We start from the raw sequence: 18,928 nt of genomic DNA on the forward strand, positions 1-18,928 counted from the left end.
GGAAGTTCTCAGCAACAGGGAATTGTTAGGTTTGAATACAACAGGTTTTCTGCTACATTGATGTTTGTATAGTATGGTTTTTTTAATCCATGATGATGAAAATGTTGGAAAGTTTTAGCCAACAGCTTATGGTATTCACAAATAATTTATGCTCTACGCTTTCAGAATTTCCAATTAAACTTATTAAACTCAAAAATACCTTAATACTTAGTTGTTATCAATACATTCATACAGATGATTTTACTTTTATAGCATTTTTTGATCATTAACCTATTTATAAGTAACTTGATATGCAGATGTTGAATTTGGTAAGATTCCATGGGGTCTGTGCTTAGCCTGGCTGTTACTTATCTGAGGGTATTTCAGTCTTACAGTGCATTATGTTACCATTATATATCAGAATCCTTGATCTTCCCAATTGCATTCTCATGAAAGGATAGTTTTGGTTTGTTTTTAACCTCCCTCTAACAACTGCTATGAGGAAATTCTGTTATGATCAGAAGGTGAAATACTAATTGTTTATACAGTGAGTTATTTCACTTTCTGTTAAATACTATGTTCCTAAGACTACAGACTACATAAATTTCATCATAAAGATCACCATAAATAGTTGGAATTAAGACACATGTAAGAAACTTTGTACAACTGTCCTCCTGTTTTCAAAAAGTAATTTACGAATAATTTGATCTTTTTCCAAATGTAGAAAGTTATATTTTAGTACCATAATAAAAATCTGTACTCAGTAGTATCACAAGCTCAAAAAATCACTTTTATTAATATATAAAAAAGAATAAGGGAAACAGACATTATAATTAAATATTTGCTCTCATCTACAAATAAGTACTTTGGATAATAAAATAAATTTTTAGGTTCTTGTGGACAGTTAAAAACAGAGGAAGGAATGTTCTGAAATAAAAGCAAAAGAAAGAGGCTTCTGAAATAGAAAATATTTGGCAATATCTCTTAGTCACTCAATAAAATATCCATGTAAACAAGTAATCCGTATTTACATTCTCATATGCAATATTCTTGGCTACATGTAGTAAGATGTATACATGTAATTACATTCAACTTTGGAATCTAATTTGCACCATCATTTCTCAGTTCCTTAATGCTGGAAAAAACACTCTTCTGCTTCTGTGCATACTACTGTATGACAGCATGTAAATATAGTATTTTTTTTCCCAGGCAACTTAAAAAGATAGCGCTTTCAATGTTAGGTTTTGTAACTTCCTGTTTTTTAATAGGAATCCAAATCTGGAATGTAAGCTCTACAATCACGTTCCTGTAAAAACAACCATGTAGATGATTTCCAAACATGCAGAAAATACCCATGAAAAAGCTAGAGTTCTACCTTCCATTTGTATCTCTGAAAATACATTTTCATTTCCTATGTTACTACTATATTTATATAACTCATAAATACAGGTGAGAAAGTTTGCATGAAAGGAAAGTTAATGGAAGGCCACTTTGAGGAGAGGTTTAGGTCTATTAGTCTCCAAAGAGTAATTCCTATGCATGGTACCTATGTATTTTTATTTAGCATTGAACTAACCTCATTTTTTTGCAAGGATACTTAAAGGCCTTTTAAATCAATTTAGAATTAAGCCAGAAGTCTATAGTATGTTTTGTCAGTTTTAAATTGCACACACCAAGGTTGATCAAGGTTTAAGAGCTCACAGCTACTGCATCTCATGGGGACCTTCCAAAGATTAGCAGCCAGAATCCCACAGTTCATGCACATGAGATATCACTGATTATCAATTCCCCAAATGGAATCTTCCAGCTTCTGCTGAGTTTCTACTATCATGTTTGACCTCTAAATTGAAAACCAAAATTATGTTCTGGGAGGCTCCCCTCAAAAGGTTGCTAATCCTTGCTTTTAAGTTAGTTTTATATCACAGAATCACAGAATGGTTGCAATTGGAAGGGACCCAGAAGGATAGAGTCCAGCCCTTAAGGAAATGGCCCATCTGGGGTTTGACCCCACAAGCTTGGTGTTACTTGTACCTTGCACTTCATGAGAATAGAGAAGTAAAGAAATGCCACCATTCTTTTTTCAATAGCATTCCCCTTGAACAGTACATGGAATACAATGGAAACCAGAAGGCATGCTGCTCATTTAACAGCATATAGAACCAACCACCTAAAAGCTATTCATTTCAGTACATTCAACTCAGTGCTGCAACAAAAGAAGTCATGGATTCCGTGTTTTTTCCAGTACACTGTACAGTTACTTTCTTCCAGAACAATCCCTAGGCAACTGACTACCTTCCATACAAACATATGCTTTTATTATGTGACCTGGTACTATGCAAGGATTGAGTGAGCTTATTTTCACAGGTGGATGAGACACAGTAACAGGCCAATACATAACAACTGAAAATGATGTTGCCTGTGTGAGTGCAGTATAGAAAGCTGCATAGTAAATTACTGCAAGTGAGCTCGTTTATTCACTTCCTCTGTCATGCTTCACTGTTTGATTCATTGCACATAGTGGGACTGGAGGAATGCTCACACTTTAGTTTAGCAGTTTAGGTTAGTGTTCCTTCTGTCATACCTGAATTGTACATTAAAAGCAGGTATTTTCTATAGTGGAAAAATACACCAATGTGAAGTTGGTCCCAGTCACCCACAAACATAGAAGTGAAACCATAGAACTCTGGGATGTGGTCCTTGAGTACCAAATGGTGCAGCAGAAAAGTTTTTAAAGTATTTTATTATGCTAGTTTTCTATACTGCATTCACCAAATAATAAAATATTATTACAAATCAAATACCAGAAACTGAGGCACTTCTTGTCAGAGAAGACCCAAAATAACTCAAATGTCCAAAATAGTTTGTACTAACACACAGTGAACTACAAAAATGGCACATTTGTTGAAGGCTAATGTATTAAAGTGTTTTTAAAAGCTGGAGTAAATGAAAATTTATGTAGTATTTAAAAAATAGGAAATGATTTGCTGTCTGCAACTATCTATATTCCAGCATGAACAGTGGTAAATTTGTATTTGTAGTGGGCTCTGCAGCTTTTAGAAGAGATAATAGAATGGCTCATCATTTTGGACATGTGCAGTCCAAATAATCTACTATAATTATTCTTCCAGAATAGTAAAAGTATAAATATTGTTTGTATCTGTGAAATTACTGAATGAGCCTAATACATTAATACTTCAATTACTAGAAAGAGCTATAAAAGTAAAGTGCCAGTAGGGACTCTTCATTATTTAGAGAAAATTGCATTCTTTAAAACTGTAATTTCAAATGAAAAAGTTATAGAGTTTGTATAGATTGCTTACAGACTAAAGCATGTCTTCATGCCTGTGATAATAATGCTTTTGATGTCAGTGTGGAGACACCCAAACTGGCTTTCAGTTAACAGGCAGCATTTTGCTAAAAGAGCAAAGCTCACCTGTGTCTCAGAGAAAGTATTTCTCACTTGAAGTTAATTTTTTTTTCTGTGAGACTAATAGCAGATTTTTCTGGTTTCTAACCTCCTAATTTCTAGTCTAGTACCATAAATCAACAGAACTGTGCAATCAAATAAAGATACTAAAATACTGCCTTCTGGGATAAAACGAAGACTTAGTTTAAGTGATACATTTTTCTAAGTGTGTTTCTATAGCTTTTAAACTGAGACAAATTCTGCATTTGGATGTCTTAACATTTCTTAGATTACACTAATAATTGCACATAATTCAAAGCCAAATATTATCTGTATACAGTATATTTGGTAGAATTTGTTGAAAGGTCAACAGATACATTCTGATTAAAAAAAAAAACCAACATCAAAACCCCCCAGAAGTTTCTAAAGGAAATATAACATTTTATGAATATATCTAGCAAACTTTTCTTTTTTTTAATTAAAAATTTTAGAATAAACATTTTTATGAAGCAACTCTGTAAAGTGCAGAATGACCTCAAATCCCATAGAACATAGCAGCCAGTCAGGGGTTAATCAGCTAGAGAAATCAGAGCTTTAAAAAAGTGAACATTACCAGGAAATGTGTAAACTAAAATATTCTCTATGGTATACTTCATGGCTGATTCATAACTTGCAAAAGCACTCAAGAGCAAAATTTAGTTGGAATTCTTGTTAAATTTTTCATGACTATAAGAGATATAAGCAAGCATTAAATTAAGAAGTGATATGTAAGACAGTTTCCAATGATGTGATATTCCCATTCATGCTCTTGTTTTTTTAAACAAGGCATGGACTAGTCATGGACCAATAAAATAGGTTTGGGACTTATAGGAATTTAAATACATATGCAGAAAACTTGAGTATCTTTCAGCAAGCCATACTGAAAATGAACCCCCAACCTACTTATATATCAATAAAACTACATTAGAATGACCCTCACCAGGGGGAATTTTGAGGTACTTCTATTCTGTGTATTTTCTTTACATAGTTGATCTTTGTCCTGCTTCATCAAATTTGATGTTCTGTTTTCTGGCTGCTTCAGTATTGCTCCTCAGATCAGATTTATCTGCATTACTACTGTTTGTCATTGTGGATTCTACTTCTGTGCCTTCAGGAGTTGTTCCAATGGGCCTCAGAATTTTAGCATTCTCTGCTGGGGGCCGCTTCCAATGGGGCCTGCTTGCCATCCACAAAATAAGTGAACCAAATATGACAAGCAAAAGACCAAGGCAGTTGACCAAAGTTGCTTCTGGTGGGGATGCACTGTATGCAGGATTTTTCCTTTGAAAGGGGAAAAAGAAAGAAGAGGTCAGAAAAGATTGTTTTAAAGACAATCCTGGTATAAAAACAGCAGTCTCCAGCTAGGTAGGTCTTTTAATACAAACAAAACAAAACAGTGTCCCAGTACTGGATGCTTATTATTCTGGGCAAATGGAAGTGTATTTGCAATGAATAACCTTAATAAACAAGTGGAAACAAATACTTACAATGCAAATATAAGCTTTTCTGTGATTCCCATGAGAGCTGTTGCAATCACTGTTGCAAAGATGGTGAGACCTGAATAAACGTGTATTGGCATGAGAGCTACACGGAGACGAACCGGAGCAAATGGGAGCAGAAAGACAGCGAAACCCAAGAACAGCTACAACCAAAACAGATTGATAGTTAGGGCTAGATGGACAACAAGCTGCACTTCTTGAGCAGAACAAAAATAATCATAAAATTCCATTCATATGTCTTCAGGTAAAAATTTGAAAATAATTGGCATTTCTATTTTTGAATGTGTTTCCTATCAAAACCAAAGCAAAATTCTGGATTAGCACTTGGGAAGCAGACATTAAATATTTTATAAATCATCCTACGTAATATCAGTGTCCAAACTTACTAATAGTCCTAAAACTCCAAGCAAACTAAGTACTGGAAACACAACTTTTCAGTGTCACTAATTCACTAATATAGTAAAGGTGTGAGGAGCCACACTTTTACAGTCTCATTGAGCCCTGTTCTCTCTATTGCAGATTTGCACATAAAGGAACACCAGAAGACAGTCTAACCTCCTGACTTGAGTGGATTAAATAATTTGATCTTGTTAGAATTTCAGTTAAATTTAAGTGCCTTTCTTTAGAAGGGGAATGGTCTCTCAATATATTGATCTCATGGCATTTACAGACTGAAGACATGTATGGGTGGCATCAAGTTGTTCAGGGTCATTAGTCCTCCTATTAGCACTGATTTTGTGATGGAAAATAACCCATCATGTCCCATGGTTGCATCCACAGGCTTGCCCAGTCATGCTGAGGTTGCAGCCCTTCTTTAGTTTGTTTTACTGTTACTCACCCCTGCTGCTAAATTAGGCACAGTGCATGAATTTGTATTTCATCCTGCTTTAACTCAGTTCTTGTTTTATCTTTCCATAATGGATTAGAGAGCCTGATATTTTCTCCCTGGGAAGCTTTTTAGTACACCATAATCAAATAATCTCTTAATCTTAGATCTGCTAAACAGCTGGAGTTTTTAAAGTCTTGCAATGGAAAATAGCTTTTCCAGCCCACAAATTACTTTTCCAGAATTTCTTTGGGTTTGTTGCTTTTTACTTTTCTACATTTTTGCCCTATTCTTAAATTTATGTCACTGTACTATACTGTATTAACCTATATTCGGCTAATTACAATATAGTTACAATATTGCAGGCAGAGTATTATGTGAGCATACAAGTGACATGCCCCTTCTGGTAAGTGCCAAGTGATTTCTCTGTTAACAAAGATACTGCTTTATGACTATTCTTTATAGTGCTCAGTTGCTTAACAAACATCAGTCTCTTGACTGGAGATTTACATCCCAGATTGGAGGAAGGAACACTGAGAATCTTTTGATATGACAGGCAAGGCATTAAGTGCCATTGATCATGTTTAGAGTAGCAAAATGAAAAGTAGAACTAAGATTTTAGTCACAGTTCTTCATTTAACCATTAGAAAAAATACTGATACTCAGTGATGTGGCAGCACAGACGTCCTTGAAATAGCTGCATTATTAGGACAAACTTAATTTTAACGTTTTTTCTTATTCATTCATATTCATTCTTATTTATTTATTCAGCTGTAGAGAATATACTCAACAATGCTGCAACATGCTTTCTTTTTTTATAAATATTAAAAACACTATTTCAACACTGTTTCCTGTACCTCTTGGCCTGAACAGTGAAGAATAAAGTCCAGAACCCAAATACCTTAGCTGAGGCTTTTCTGTGCTTGATCATAGATAATGAATTCTTTTTTTATTTTTAGTGTTTTGGGAAAAAATATTTGAAGGAACAAAATAAATTTCTATAGTGTAATAACAGTATAGGGAGTTCAGAAAGTATATGCAGAAGCATCTGTATGTGTTCTGTAAATTTCAGGGCATGGTTGCTCTTCTTTGCCAAATGCAAAACACACTAGGTGAGCTCATTTTACATTACAATAATGCTAATTCTCTGCCAAGAGGAGCAGTTAAAAGCATGCCCACAAACATCTATCAAAGTTCTGCTGATTCAGGAAAACTGCTTAGCCAGTAGTAGCTCATTCAGGTGTCAGATCCTTTACATCTCTACTGCTCCCTGATGCACTTGTTTTGCTGATTAGCAAAGTCTTGAGGCCAAGAAGTGATATTTAAATTTATGATAGCTGAAAAACAAAAACAAAACCAAAAACAAACAAACAAACAAAAAAACACCCAAACAAACAAAAAAAAAAAAACCAAAAAAACAAAAAACCCCACCTGTTACTTCATTTGAGACTTCCTTAATAAATGCTCTAACTGTATTTAAATAAGCTGCCAACAAACCAAGTAACTTGCTGTAAGTTCAGGAGTTAATAGGGCTTAGAAACACACTACACTGTAACTGTATTGTAGGTTAATGGCCATTTTGCCAGCAAATAAACAAATAGGCTTAAAAATGCATTTTTCTTCAAAGTCAGTGATCCAGTATTTGTACATTTACATAATAATTTGCCAAATCAGAGTGTAAAATGGCTATCCCAGTAGTTATGTTGCCTATTTTGCCTGAATTACTAAAAACATTCTTCAAATTTACAACCTGTTTATAAACACAGTTAGATTCTGACCTGGAGAGAATAAAATATAACAGCAGTCAGCCCAATCCAGCTGTGCAGACTGTACATGTTAGGAATGTTCTTGGCATTGTGGAAATCAAACACGGCTACCATAGAAACGATTGCAAGAATCATAGCTATAGTATTTAATCCAGCATGTATGAACTTCATTAGGAGTTTGCTGCACTTCCAGGTCCAGGGCAATCTGTACACAATAATAGCTGAAGAAAGAAGAGAAACAAGATTTTAGGCCTTTTAGAATAATTTCTTTCAGATGTTAATAATTATGCATAATTAACATAGGTACATTGTAAATTACACCAAAATCCAACCTTAAGTCTTCTAAAGTCTATTAAAAAGTTTTTTCTCATACACTTAGCATAGCATACTCTGAAAATACAACTGAGGCTTAAATATGGCTTCTTAGGGATTTCTTATCAATTATAAAAAATCCCACAAACTTAAGTGTGTTTCAAAAAAAAAAACAACCCAGTAAATAACTTGGTGTCATCTTTTCCTCAGTCATTAATTTGATTTAACAGGGATTTGGCATAGGATTTTGATTTTTCTGCTACTAGTCAGATTGGAGCAATATAGCCTGGTTTTTATATTGAGAAGATCGCTTGTTGAGAAAGCATGTAGGATTATTTTATAATATTTATTCTCTTTGCAACTTTGGATAATGCTATTCTCTAATTGCATAGATACTGATATGACTGTCTATTACATTGATATCAATAAGACTGCTTTGAATGAGAAAATGCTCTTCAGCGTAAGGGAATCGTAATCTGACTTTAGAGACAAAAGTATTTAACAAATACAAGTTGGCCTTCTTGGCCACCTGGGCACACACTGGCTCATGTTCAGCCAGCTGGCAATAATATCCTGCATTAGACTATTATTAACCAACTTAGTACTAATGATAATGACTTCTAATTTTGTAAATCAGATGTGTCAAAAGGCCCCAAAACAAATTTCAACATCCCATGAGGATATTCCTAATAAATTCTTCTTACCATATGTCCCAGAGTATTGTCAATAATTTATTCATGGTGCAGCAGAGTACTGGACTCTGTATGAAGAAAACTTAATGAGCATAGGTCCTCATCTCAGTTTTTAGTCTTTGATCTCAGAGGGCCAAGTCTGGGCTAAAATTTTTATATAATATTTTTTTGTTGTCATCTAGCTGATTTAACTTCCAAAAGCACCATCAAACTCCCTAGTCACTTGTTCACATAGTCTCAGATCTCTGTTTGGGCCTTGAATTTTCAAAGTTGTTTCCCATAAACATTACAATAGAAAACCAAGGAATAACTGACTAATGGTTTGGCCAGTTGATAACATTCATTATGTTACAGCCCAGGCCATAGACATGGTAAAATAGTTTGGTTTAATCATCTTTCTGTGAGGGCTTTGTGTGAACTTACACATTGCAATTTCAGCAGATTTGTTAATCACTGTGAAAAGACACGGTTTTATTTCCCCATCACCCCTTCTGTGTGCTTCTACCTGCCTTTCTCATAACTGGTGCTTTTCTAATCTGCAGGAGGAAAGAAGACAGTCTGGGGAGAGAAGGAAGATTCACCTTTCAGTGAGTACAAGCTCTTAAAAACTTACTGAGATGTGATGTGTAATTTCATGTCAAAATTAAACAGCCCAGGTTAAAACATCCAATTAGAATGTTTGCTGGTGACATGGTAAAGCAGCCTCATGAAGAGCCTTCTCAAGGCAGAACATTTCTAGTACTGTTAAGAAATTTGACAGTCTAGGCACCCTGGACTGAGCTTTTTGACTCAGACCTTACTACTTACTACAGTAGTAGTAAGTGTTTGAACTATGATTTTAAAACACATCACACAGAGTTACCTTGCAATATTTTTATATCACATGGGACATCTGTCCTTTTCCAAATGCACAGGGCAAAATTCTAGAGTTATTGACCAACAATACAACATTTCCATCCTTTGTATAGACTAATAAACTCAAGAAACAATTGGTTTAATTATTATTTTAAATCCTCTACTCAAATTTAACCAAGTTTTTTTTTAGCTACACCTTCCTTCTTTCAACTAATCTTTCTTATATGTGTCCAAAGAGTTATCTGATTTCTCACTCTCATCCAAATTGCTTTGAATTCAGTGGCAGACTTCCATCAGCCAAATTTGAATCAGATTCACAGAGTTATCTTATCTGTTGGTATTTCATCTGATTTACTACAATATCCCTTCAGTCTCCAACTTTGCTTTTCCTATTATGTGATAGGAGTCCTCCCTAAATTATGCTGTATTGTTAGTGAACTCCTTGTATGCGTGTGGTTTCTTAGCTGTTTATACATTTACTTTATGTATATCCTTACCAAAACAGTGTGTGGGGCAACACCCTTTCTCTGTGACACAGGAAAAAAACTGAGTTTCAGAGGAAAAAAAATAGAAAACACATAGGAAAAAGCTGTGGAAAGCCTCTCCCTATTTTCTTCAAAAGTTCTATGCTTTTTTATAAAAAAAAAATAGGTTGAGCACATTAAGTAGTATAGATCTTAGTGAAGTCAACAGGTGGTTTTCATTGCTTATTTATAGCCTGAAATTACACTTCCTGTTGAGCAATATTATGTAAAACAACTTCAAAATATGGTTTATTGCTCAATACTGGTTTGCAGCTTGAAGTCACAAGAAGGCTGAGAACAGTCCCACTCCCACTCCAAACCAAAAATTTACAGTGTATGTTCAAATCATAACCTTCTCTTCATAGCCAGAACAAGACAGCCTTTGGCATCTTCCAGCGTTTTGACTGACTGGAAGTGTAATGGGAAAATGTTAGTCCACGACTGAACTCTATGAAATCCAAAGTCCATACACTCATAAAGAAATTAAAAATTAAAAAAAAAAGAAAGAAAAAAGAAGAAGCAACCCTGTATCTTAAAGATTATATGTTATTTAAGCAACAGAATAAAGGATTCATTAAAGAGATATGCTTCACAAAACAATTCATCCTAAGTCTATCCTGAAGAAAACTGCATTTTAATAATGCTTGTGGTGCTACATTTTTTCTGGCAAAACCCTGTTCCTGGATCAAGCTTCTGTGGTACTGAACTTTCCTTTCTCTTCTTGGGACATGGAAGAGAGCCAGAAGAGAAACTTTCCTAGGGCAACATTTCTGGCATTTCGATTTTCAACTTGCATAAATTCCAGCTGCCTAGGAAAAACACACCTCGCAGGCATTACTCAAAGTACACGGCAATCCCCGGGCCAGGATAAACAAGTGCTTGCAGAAAAAAAACCCAAAACATCCCAAAACAACCCTAACCCCATAAGTAGCAATTTTGGCTTATTACAAGGGACTCTTTGTCCCTTCCCGGGAGTGCTGGCTTCCCTGAACTGCGGAGCGACTGCTGCGCTCCCGCCGTGACCGCTCCCGGCCGCGGGCTGTCCCGGCGGCTCCGCCCTGAGCCTCCCGCGCCGCGCAGCCCCGGCCGCGCCACCCCGGCCCCAGGCAGGCCCGGCTCCCCCGCAGCTCCGCGCCGACCGCACCGCGGCGACCCGGCCCCCGACGCACCGATGCCCTGCATGAAGACGAAGCCCGTGATGATGAGGACGGGGTGCCAGTTGAATTCCGCCGGGCTGCCGTCCCAGCTCAGCCCCTCGCGGTAGTGGAAGACCCAGACGAGGGAGAGGATGACCGACACGAAGCCGACCAGCAGCGAAGAGGCCAGGAGCGCCAGGAATCGCCCGTAGTCCTCCATCTTTCGAGCCCCGTGCGCGGCAGCGAGCGCCGCGAAGGAGGGGCGGGCCGGCGGCCGGGTGGGGTCGGGCTCGGGCTCGGCGGGCGCGGGAGGGGACGGGACGGGACGGAACGGGATGGACGCGGCAGGGGCGGGAGCAGGGCGGCACTCCGCGATCCTCCGCGCCCCTCCACCCTGCCTTCTGCGAGCGTCCCGTCGCACTAACAACTCCGCCTTAGAAAATAATTTTCTGTGTCAGCCTTTGCCCTGCCGTGGTGATGGCTCGACTGCGCTCCCCCCGGCAGCCAAGGAAGGGAGCGGGTGGTCACGGGTTTTGTGCCGAGAGGCTGTTGTGGAGGTTGGGGAGTTCACAGACTCGCCAGAAAGATAAGCCAGCAAAGTCATAAGCACTTACAGATAAAATGGGAGTGCTGTTATGAAGAAGACACAGCGCGCGCAGAAAATGCAGAGGAGGAGAAGCGCACTTAAAGACACTGATGTACTTACCTGGAGCACAGTCTTGCCATCATGATCGCCCCCTTCTCACTGGATCCATTGAGTGCTCAAAATATAGTACAGATACTAACCAGTTACATATGTGGAGTCTGGCCTAAGTATGCAGGAGGATGTGGACATTGTTCTGTTGAATAGCACAAATATATCAAATATCCACTAGCAAAGAAGGGGAATGCATAAAACTTAGACAATTCCAATAGGTATGGAAAGGCCCATTGTAGGGAAGTTAGAGAGGAAATCAGAAGGGAAAAAACCCAGAATTGCAAAAGAGACAACAGACCTGCCAAAAATATAACATGATAGATTAGACCAGCTTGGTCAAGTCACATAGTCAGCAGTTACTTTTTGTTTTGGTGTAGAACATTCAGCTGGCTCTGAAGCCTGTCAAATGTGGTAGGAGGATATGCCCAAACATATATTCAACACTAATGTTCTGGTATTTGATTAGCTTACTTTTAAGATATGTATAGTGTTGAACTACATATGAATTAAAAGTTTGTTAATTGATTGAGAGAAAAAAAATACTATGTACTCTGGCTAGCATTTGATCTCTTTGGTATCTCACACTTAAACTGAGGCCTAAAAAATGAAAGGAAATGGTTTTATGAAACTTAAAATAGTTTTGGTAGAATACTGCCAATTCAAACACCATACTTACTGAAGTGCTGGAAATATCTACATAGAGACATGAAGACCAAGTCAGATTGGAGTGGAATGCAAATATATTTCTTCATTATAGTCTTTAATCCCCTAAAAATACACCCTGACGTTTTAAAGAAAAGCTTGGCTTGAGCAGCACTTGTATAAAGTTATTTAGCTTTAGTTTGCATGGATTTGGTGTGACCTGCCCTCAGGATTTAACTGGTTACTCATTCTACTCACAATGGCAAGTAGAACACTTGTATTGTTAAATTTCACAAGTCACAGCATCTAAGAGAAGATCCAAGCCCTAAATCTTCTGATGAATGCACTCATGCATATTCTTGCCATATTGTCATTAGCTTATGAGGCACACAGGTCATCTTAATATTATGTTCAGAAAAATTTTACTTTTGTCTCTTTAAAGCATAGAAACTGACATAAATATTTATTTTAATTTGCCTCCTATGAACCTAAATCTCCCAATTGCAAAATGCTTCCAGTTCCCACTGATTTCAACAAGCTTTGATTACATCCAGTATCCCAACAGTTCCATTTAGGAATCTTCTACTCAAGCATATTTTACTTAAGCTAAAGCTATATCTCTCAGAAGACTTTAATGAATTCCTATAGCTCAAACTGGTTTACCCCGTTAAAGCAGCAAATAACAAGATCAGACACAAAATTCCATTGAGCTGAACGTGAAGCCTAGTTTTAACAAGTAATGATGAACAATTTAAAAAAAATTATAATTGAAGAAATTCTAAGGCTTAGAGATTGTTAAATAAACCAAACCAGAACAAAGCGCAAAATAGTTTGCTAGACAAAGTGAAATGTTCTTTATGGAACATCTGTAATGCAGAAGAGATTTCAGGCAGCACCATTAGTAACTCTGGGCGGTATTTCTCTGCATTTTCTGTTCTTCCACCTCTTCATGCCCGCCTGGTGCAAATATCGGATTGGTGCAGAATCAGAAGCAATCCTTAGCACAGCTACGATGTCTGAGTGGATTTCATGTTTATTTGGGGTGGCACTCAACACGATACAGTTGACTGCTGAGGGCTGACTGACGCACTTGATAATCTCTTTGGAAAATAGCCCCGCACATAAAAATGAAACTATCCTGTATGGGGCTTTCAAGTCTCCTCGCAAGGATGCAATAAACACCTGGTTTTGTTGATCATTACTGTGGATAAGGTTCTACAGCAGTTCATAAACTCTACCCTTTTCCAGAGCTTCCTAGGGACAATGATATCTTTCCAATACATTACCAACTCTGTCAATGTGTATTGCCTGTTAGCAGTTCTGTTGGGACATGATCTAACATGCATTTCTTTCTTTGGGCTGCTGCATTGTGAGATGTAGGATAACTGTGACTTCAGACCTGGAAAAACTTCAAAGTAGACAGACAACAAAAGACCTACAAAGCAGACAAAGATTCACAGATTATTTTGAAGAGGTGGCAATGGATTCCTGCCAGTATTACATGTCTGGTACTTGGCAACTGCTGGCATCATTGCTATACCATTCATACATTTTGAGAGCAGCAGCCTAAACATAAGTGTACATAAATGCTTATCTAAGCAACACACCATGTCACCATAGGCCATTATTTTGTGCTTCTGATGTAAAATTTTAATACAGGAAGTGTTTCTAATTTCAAGTGACCAATAACTGACTTCTCAGAGCTGTACTTAGAATAAGATTATTCTTTTACCAGCTACAACTTTATATTTTTTTTCCATGCTGGACAAGTCATTTAAGATCTAAGCCTTAGACCTGGATATTCCAGATAAGTTAACAGTATCCCTTAAAGCATTTGGATGAGTTTTTCAGAAACCTGGTGGCTGTTCATTTTATAAACAAACAAAAGTGCTGAGATTGTCCAGTCAGTTTTGTTCTGGCAACTAATTTAACTGACTGTTGTGGAAGCTTTAGAAATACCTCTGTAGGAGTTATCTTACCAGGAGTAATCCAGACAAAGGAGTTCAAGTAATCAGTGTTTGAATGGCACAAACAAACCAGGATGATCCTTTTACTCTTTTTGGTACTGAGTTTCATGCCTAAGCAACAGAACCATTTGACCTTTGCTATTGAGAACATCAATAGCAAAGGTCAAATTAATTTTAATTTGACTTTGCAAATTGTGACTATGGAGAAAGACTCTTCCAATAAATGATGTTTACTTATTCTCCACCCTAGAAAGAGCTTTTTCTGAGTTAAAATAAGACACATAGTGCACCTTTTGTCCAGAATGTTATCCTGGTCATAGGCCAGTCATTGTTACCTGTGCAGTGAAACTTTTTTTGGTCTTCAATCTATAAACATTTTGCTTCTCTGAGTTGTAGGATATTTTTCTAGTAATTATTTTGTATAAGCTTTTTGAAGTTGTGGAACTGTGGGACAATAGTTGGAATTGTCAAAGCAAGATTGTTAAGTTTTACTGCTTTCAGTTTTTATTTGGGTTGTGCTTTCTTATTTTCTTCCCTACCACTCACCAGCCTTACCAGTGACTATGTGCTCAAGTGACAAGAGAAAGGCAGGATGTGCGCTCTTTGTACCTTCAAAGCAAATCTTATCAAGAGAAGTCACTCCTTCCTATCTTTTAAATTTCTAGGCTGGGAAATTCCACCTGAGTCTCTAAACAGCTATATTTATCAAATACAAATAAAGGGCTAGCATTTTTGGGATCCCATTTCTGCTTCTCTGTCCTCTCTCCAGTCATTGAGATGTCATGGTGAAGTAGAAAATCAAAAGTGATTCTGTTGAAGTAGAAATGCTGGAAGTATGCTGCTTTGTCCACAAAACAAAATGTTCCTAAGACAGCCATAAAATCAAGCCAGCTTTTAGGCAGTACAAAAAATAGGCAGTGGCATTTTTAGAAATAGCTCTGTGGAAGTTGTAGTTGTTGAAGTTGTAGTTGTAGAAGCTATAATGGCCCCATTACAACGGGCTAAAATAGGAGGAGTGTGGGGTCAACATTCAGGAGTTTCCTAGATTTCCATTGCCCCAGAGCATGGAAATGTGTGCAGCCATGCTGCAAATGCATGTTAGAGGTGGGCAACATCCAAAGTTGAGACTAACTGCAGATACAGAAGAAAATAGGGAAAATTGCCAATGTATGAGTCTGAATTTGGAACATCCAAGTAAACACGTTAACAGAATAATTTTCCTGCCTGTCTTCTGGCAAGCAGCTGTTACTGGGGACTGTCTGGAGAGCCTGCAAGCCTATCATGTGGAATGCATTGCTTCTCCTGCAGCATCTCAAGAAAGCCAGAGTTCTTGAGTCACTTTGTGGAATAATTCCAGTGAATTTTAGCTTTCCCTCCCATGTTTCCTTTTTTCTTCCTGAGAAGAATGTGCCCTTACTCTTCCCTAAAAATACCATGTTCTCAACAACACTATTACTTCTCCACTCAGGCAGGAATAAGGCATTTGTACTCCCAGTTTACTAAATGAGTTACTAAGCTATACCAAGTGGTTCTTAGCAATCACATTATTGTAACTCTTCAGTCTGCTAGGATGCTTAGTTCCTTTTATTAAAAAAAATCAATCCTAAAAAAAAAGCAATCTATTTTTGCAGTTGTTAATCTTTTATTAGCCAAATCAAGCACTTTGACTACTTTATTAAATCTATAAATATTTCAATGCACTGACAAAGAATTATTTTCTATATTATTTCTAATTCTGTCTATATTCTATAAGAATACAATCACCTGAAGATTTTCGTCATCGTTTTGTAATTTCAGTAAAGCAGAAATAAATACCATAGCTGTAGGAATGCCAAGTCTAGCAACCAGAGAGCTTCAAGTGATCCTCTCTGAATTGTTGATACAATTCAGTTATTATTGGTGAGTCATTGCTGCAGACATGTCAGATCAAGTCCAGAAAAAATAAACTCTTTAAAGGTTTTTTTAATAAAACTTAAAAAGTTTTATTTTAAACTTAAAGAGTTTAAAATAAACTCTTTAAAGGTGTTCTTTTCTAACACTTGTCAGTTAGAAAAGAACTCAGTTGCTGTTCTATATATTCTTTTGTGGTTCAGTCTTAGAAAACCAGTTTTACTACTTATCCTTTTTTGCACTTACATTTAAGATTCGTTCATTCTGGCAACAGCAGAAAGTTTGTTTCAACTTTGGTGAAATCCAACATGAATTCACTAGTCCATGACCTTTTTAATTACTAGACCAACATTTTGCTTTTTGTAGGCAGAGACTCAGAGACCCTGCTTTAAGCAGCCAACTGCTTTAACAGCAGTTCCTCACCACTGTTTTTCAGAAAGCACTGAGCTTACATGCCACCCTACACAGGTGTCCTTTCTAGCAGGTATTCCTTTAAACAATCTTTATTATAACTGGGAATCAAATTTATTAGCTGTTCCATCTTGTGGGATAGCTGTTACAGTTCCATACGGAAAAAAATCTTGCTGTTGAGTTTTTGGCAATCTTCAGTTACTGTTAAGTAATATGAAGTCTTTTTCTCAATAACAAAAGGAAAAAAAGACAAAATGAGAATAAAATGAGCAAGAAACGGTGCTGTTAAAGTAATTGGACATAAGAAAGAAACATTTTTCCACATTAAACGCAAAAAGTTTGGGTGAAGTTACTTAATTGTGAATGCTGGCAAAAGCGGTTAAGATCCCTTCAACTCTATGTGTGAAATACACATTTGAGTCTTTCCTCACATTAGGAGTTCACTTGTATATTTACATCTTTCTACATATATATATATAGAATCTTTGTCCCTTGGGCATCTAGTGCTAGTGAAAATAATGGAAGCATAGGCCATAAGCCTTTCAGGTTTGATCTTATAAAGGATGCACTTGAAACTGCATTTGATGTAAATTGAGGTTTTATCTGTGTACTCTGGAAACCATGGCACGAGTGCTAAGCACCCCCTGAAAATCACAGGAAACAAGAATACTCACAATTTCACATTACAGTTCCTTAGTCTGATTTTTTGTAAAATCTATCAGTAAATGAGTTTCCTGACCATAAAGGAGTTAGGTACTGTCTAGAAGAAGTAAAGAAAATTTTTGTCTTCTCTTACTCTAATGCATTAATTCACATTTAATATCAATTTGACACTACAACAGTACACCCCTGCCAGCAACAGTGACTAAAAAATGTTTGCATATAAAATCTACTTGCAAAGTATAAAGTACTAGCTTTTTTTCTTGTGGCTGAATTTTGTTTAGAAAATAACTGGAAGTAAAAGCAGTAAATTCAGGTAGGCTGCCACCAAGCATGTGGGTATTTGTATTTGGTTTAGGTAGTTATTTTAAACATTTTAAAAACTACTGGTTTGTGGTCAGCATTTTCCTCCCATTTAAACACAAGTTTAGTTTTAGAATTTTCTAGGTCCCTGCATAAGTAAAGAAAGCAACTCACAGCTTGAAAAGCACAAACCATAAGCATTCAATCCTGCTTCTTTAGTGTGTGCCAGACTGCAAGTAGGGTGCCAAGGCACTCTGAAGTGTTCAGGGCTAGCTGTTTGGGATTCTCTGTTCTTAAATAGCTTTCAAGGTGTTTTGAAGTAAATAGAAACCTCTTCTGTTTCTGAATGAAAATGTCAATGTGGGACCTGCCAGGATGGAAATCTGCCATTATCTGTAGCACAGCAACACGGTGTGCATTTAGAGTGACAGAATTTCTTACACAAGGCCCAATCTTCATCCAAGTCTGGGTCACTTTTGGTCATTACAAATTGCTGCATTAAAAAAACCCCAAACAACAAAAACAAAACTAAAAAAACCTGACGTAATTTGTAGATTTAGCCAACTCTCACTTTGTAAGTCTGCCATAGATTAAAAATGAGCCATGAGGACACATAGCAAACTCCTGAAAGCTACAGCTTGTCTTCATGACTGTTCATGTGAACAGTACCTGCACTATTTCATAAACAATGAAGTTTCAATGTCTTTCTCTGGGAGGAACTGCTGCAAAGAGCCAAGCAGCAATGAGCGTAAAATTTAAGTATCTGCTTAAAAGTTGGGTCTTCTATCTTAAGAGTACAGCTTCATATATTACTTATATAGTTACTTATAAAATAGCAGGTAATGGACAGGTGTTCTTTCCTGGACTCAAAGTGAAAACTCATGGAAGATAGGGTAGAAGTTGGGTGTTGCTGCTGCCCTTTATTTCTACTGTTGTTTCATGATATTTTAAATGTATTTTTTGTGTTTTTTCTTTCCACAATTATAATTCACTTTTTCTTTTGTATTACATTTTCCTTAAAAACTCACAATAGAAAATTTTAATAATTTTTTCTAGAGCTCTTCTGTATTGTATCATCTAGAACGATCCAACTTAGTAAAACCCAGAGCAAAAATAAATATTTGCATTTAGAGTTACCATGCTTATGATGACAATGAGGGTAGTGAGTTCTGCTTTGATGAGCTATGCTCCTGAGCCCATCTTTATCACCATGAAGTCTACAGCCTGTGTTTTGTTCTTGTGGGTGTTTTTTAATTTAAAATGAAAGCTTTCATTCTGCAGATTCTGAATATACCACACAGAACTCCAATGTATCTGATAGGCT

The 18,928-nt window shown here is 36.9% G+C and overlaps 1 protein-coding gene across 1 annotated transcript; it reads right to left on the reverse strand.

Moving 5' to 3' along the window:
* Positions 1–746: 746 nt before the first annotated feature.
* On the reverse strand, positions 747–18,917 carry CYBRD1 (cytochrome b reductase 1). Its single transcript, XM_054636348.2, has 4 exons — positions 11,068–18,917; positions 7,528–7,736; positions 4,912–5,066; positions 747–4,705 (listed from the first exon to the last, which is right to left on the reverse strand). The coding sequence occupies exons 1-4, from the start codon at positions 11,252–11,254 to the stop codon at positions 4,405–4,407; spliced, it is 852 nt and encodes a 283-aa protein (XP_054492323.2). The 5' UTR covers positions 11,255–18,917; the 3' UTR covers positions 747–4,404.
* Between the last annotated feature and the right edge of the window lie 11 nt (positions 18,918–18,928).

The sequence above is a fragment of the Agelaius phoeniceus genome, chromosome 7 (genome assembly GCF_051311805.1).
Source record: "Agelaius phoeniceus isolate bAgePho1 chromosome 7, bAgePho1.hap1, whole genome shotgun sequence".
Classification (NCBI taxonomy): Eukaryota; Metazoa; Chordata; class Aves; order Passeriformes; family Icteridae; genus Agelaius; species Agelaius phoeniceus.